At 34.4% G+C, this 2,893-nt stretch overlaps 1 protein-coding gene across 1 annotated transcript; it reads left to right on the top strand.

Moving 5' to 3' along the window:
• Positions 1 to 1,316: 1,316 nt before the first annotated feature.
• On the top strand, positions 1,317 to 2,375 carry Agtr2 (angiotensin II receptor type 2). Its single transcript, XM_005008515.1, is given in 3 exon segments — positions 1,317 to 1,666; positions 1,668 to 1,732; positions 1,735 to 2,375. Coding segments are annotated over 3 exon segments (1,056 nt in total).
• Positions 2,376 to 2,893: the final 518 nt, after the last annotated feature.

Below are 2,893 nucleotides of genomic sequence, written 5' to 3' on the forward strand. Positions count from 1 at the left end.
AGGCTGTGGTGAAAAAAGGAACTCTCCTGCACTGTTGGTGGGAGTGTAGACTGGTTCAACCACTGTGAAAGTCAGTCTGGAGATTTCTCAAAAACCTGGGATTGGAAGTCTCATTTGACCCAGGTATTCCATTTCTAGGCAGATTCCCAGAAAAACTGAAAACATCATACCACAGTGATATATGTGCACCCATTTTTATGCCAGCACAATTTGTAATAGGCAGAACTTTGAAACAACCTAAGTGTCCATCAACTGTGGAACTGATAAAATATTGTGGTATTTTTAAACAATGGAGTACTACTGAGCTATAAAGAATGATCATATTGAGATATTTATAAATATTGGGCACAACTTGAGACCATACTGACAAATGAAATGAATCAAACTCACATATGTTAACACTGTATAGTCTCCCTAGTGTAAGAAATGGTAAGGAAACATAAACGTATATGGTAATCATGATTCCCCATTATATTGCTCTGAAGCCTTATAATGTTTTCATTCATTAGTTGGAATGTTTTTATACTGGGTTATTTGGTTTTATTGTCTGTGATGGTTTGAACAGCCATTGTGAAGAAAACAAGACATTATAGTAGCCAGTGCTGATTTAATATCATCTTGCTTTGAAGTCCTACCATGCTTTTGTTCTTCTGTCTCCTCAGTTCTATCGTGTTGTATGTTACTGGATTTTATTATGTATGATAGTATAAACAAACTTTTTTATGGACAAAGAGATAATATATTAACCATTGTTTGTTTTCTGTTAGTTGGTTCTAAATGCCCTGTAATACCTTCATCCTCTTGAATGGTTTTATACAATTTTATTATGTTTGATACTATAATGTATGGCTGTGTACTCGTGAATTTCAAGGAAAGAGACATTATGATATCTACTTTTATGTCAGGTTGTCTTGTGATGAAATTCTATGTTGCTTAAATTGTTCTGCTCTTATCTGTTTTTTATGTCCTCTTTTATCTTAATCTTTTAAAAATAAATTTTGCAAAAAATTTCTTAAAATGTGGGCTGGGGATTTAGCTCAGTGGCATAAGTGTCTGCCGTGCAAGCAGGCAGTTGCGAGTTTGATCCCCAGTACTGATAAAAAGGAAAAAGACAAAACAAATTTCTTAAAATGTGAGGTAAATTATTATTCCACAGGCATGGTCTATCTCATAATGTTTTCTATAATAATTTTCTCTGCTTGATAAATTTAAAGTATTAATCATTCAGTTGAACTCTAAGGTTTGTATGTGTTCTAAGAGCTCAATTTTTCTGCCCTACAGAAATTGTAAGAATCAGAAGTTGTTAAAATTGCACTATGAATGCCAATTTGATTTTTGCCAGCATTAGCCAGCACACTACCAGAAACCTGCACTTCAGATGTGTGACTATCTCTAGCAACAATGAATTCACCTCTAATTGCTCATGAAAGCCATCAGATAAGAATTTAGATGTGATACCTATTCTCTGCTGCATAAAGTTTATAATTGGATTTCTAATTAATACTGTTGTGTTTATGCTGCCTTGTTGTCAAAAGGGACATAGAAAGGTTTCCAGAATTTATATCTTCAACTTGGCTGTGGCTGACTTACTCCTCTTGTCTATTCTTCCTCTCTGGGAAATCTATTATTCTTACAAATATGCCTGGCCCTTTGGACTTGTGATATGCAGTTTTCTGTTCTTTTCTGACCCTGAACGTGTTTGCAAGCATTTTTTTTTACTACCTCCATGAGTATTGTATCAATCTGTCATCTACTCCTTTCTGTAACAAAGAAGAAATCCATGGCAAGTAGCTCACAAAGTTTTCCTTGTTTGGTGTATGGCCTAACTCTCTTCATTTCCAAAGTTTTATTTCCAAGATGTCAAAATCATTGAATACTTAGGAATGAATGCTTGCATTATGGCTTTCCCACTTGAGAAATATGTCCAATGGTCTGCTGGGATTGCCTTAATGAAAAATATCCTTGGTTTTAGTATTGCTTTAATATTCATAGCAACATGCTACTTTGGAATCAGAAAATACTTATTAAAGACCAATAGCTATGGGAAGAACAGAATAACCAGTGACCAAGTCCTGAAGATGGTAGCTTCTTTTTTACTGGCATTCATCATTTACTGGCTTCCCTTCCACATCGTGACTTTCTTGGACGCTATGGCTTGAATGGCCATCATTGATAGCTGTGACGTGATAACAGTCATTGATTTGGTTCTTTCTTTTGCTATCCTTCTGGAATTCACCAACAGCTGCATTAATCCTTTTCTATGTTTTTTTTGAAACCACTTCCAACAGAAGCTCCGAAGTATGTTTAGGGTTCCAATTACTTGTTTCCAAGGCAAGAAAGAAAATATGTCTCACAGAAAAGGTAATTCTTTTTGAGAAATGACACTTTTGTTTCTTAAACAGGAGTCTAATGCATATTATCAATGTGACAACTTGTTTAGAGGCTCACCTGGTTTATCTTTAAATGGCTTTTGTAATATAATAATTCCTCTTAGTCTTTTCTCACTCTTCTCAAACAGAAAACCAGGTATAGCTGCACACTTTACCTTCCAGTGACTTTCAGAAGTTATCCATTTTGTTTTTGTTATATCAGTGAAGATTGTTGTTTTGACACATATCCATAATCTAGAAGTAACTGGGGATTTAAATCAAATTATAATGAATACTAACTTGTGAATAATGACTTGAGATTTCAGATTTATTCTTGAAAAATATTTTCATTTTTAATGGGGTTTTGTAACCATTTTCTTCATACTTTCTTGCCTCTTGGTCAAAGACTAATTTTAGCTTGTGGCATTATGTGCAAGACAACTTGGTAAGATGAATAAGCACTAAGCTGAGTATAATGCACTATTCTAAGTTGGCTGCACCATAATATATTGGTACTGGATTAC

Source organism: Cavia porcellus, unplaced genomic scaffold, assembly GCF_034190915.1.
Source record: "Cavia porcellus strain 051 isolate PalLab524CR breed Dunkin Hartley unplaced genomic scaffold, mCavPor4.1 scaffold_3, whole genome shotgun sequence".
NCBI classification, from domain to species: domain Eukaryota; kingdom Metazoa; phylum Chordata; class Mammalia; order Rodentia; family Caviidae; genus Cavia; species Cavia porcellus.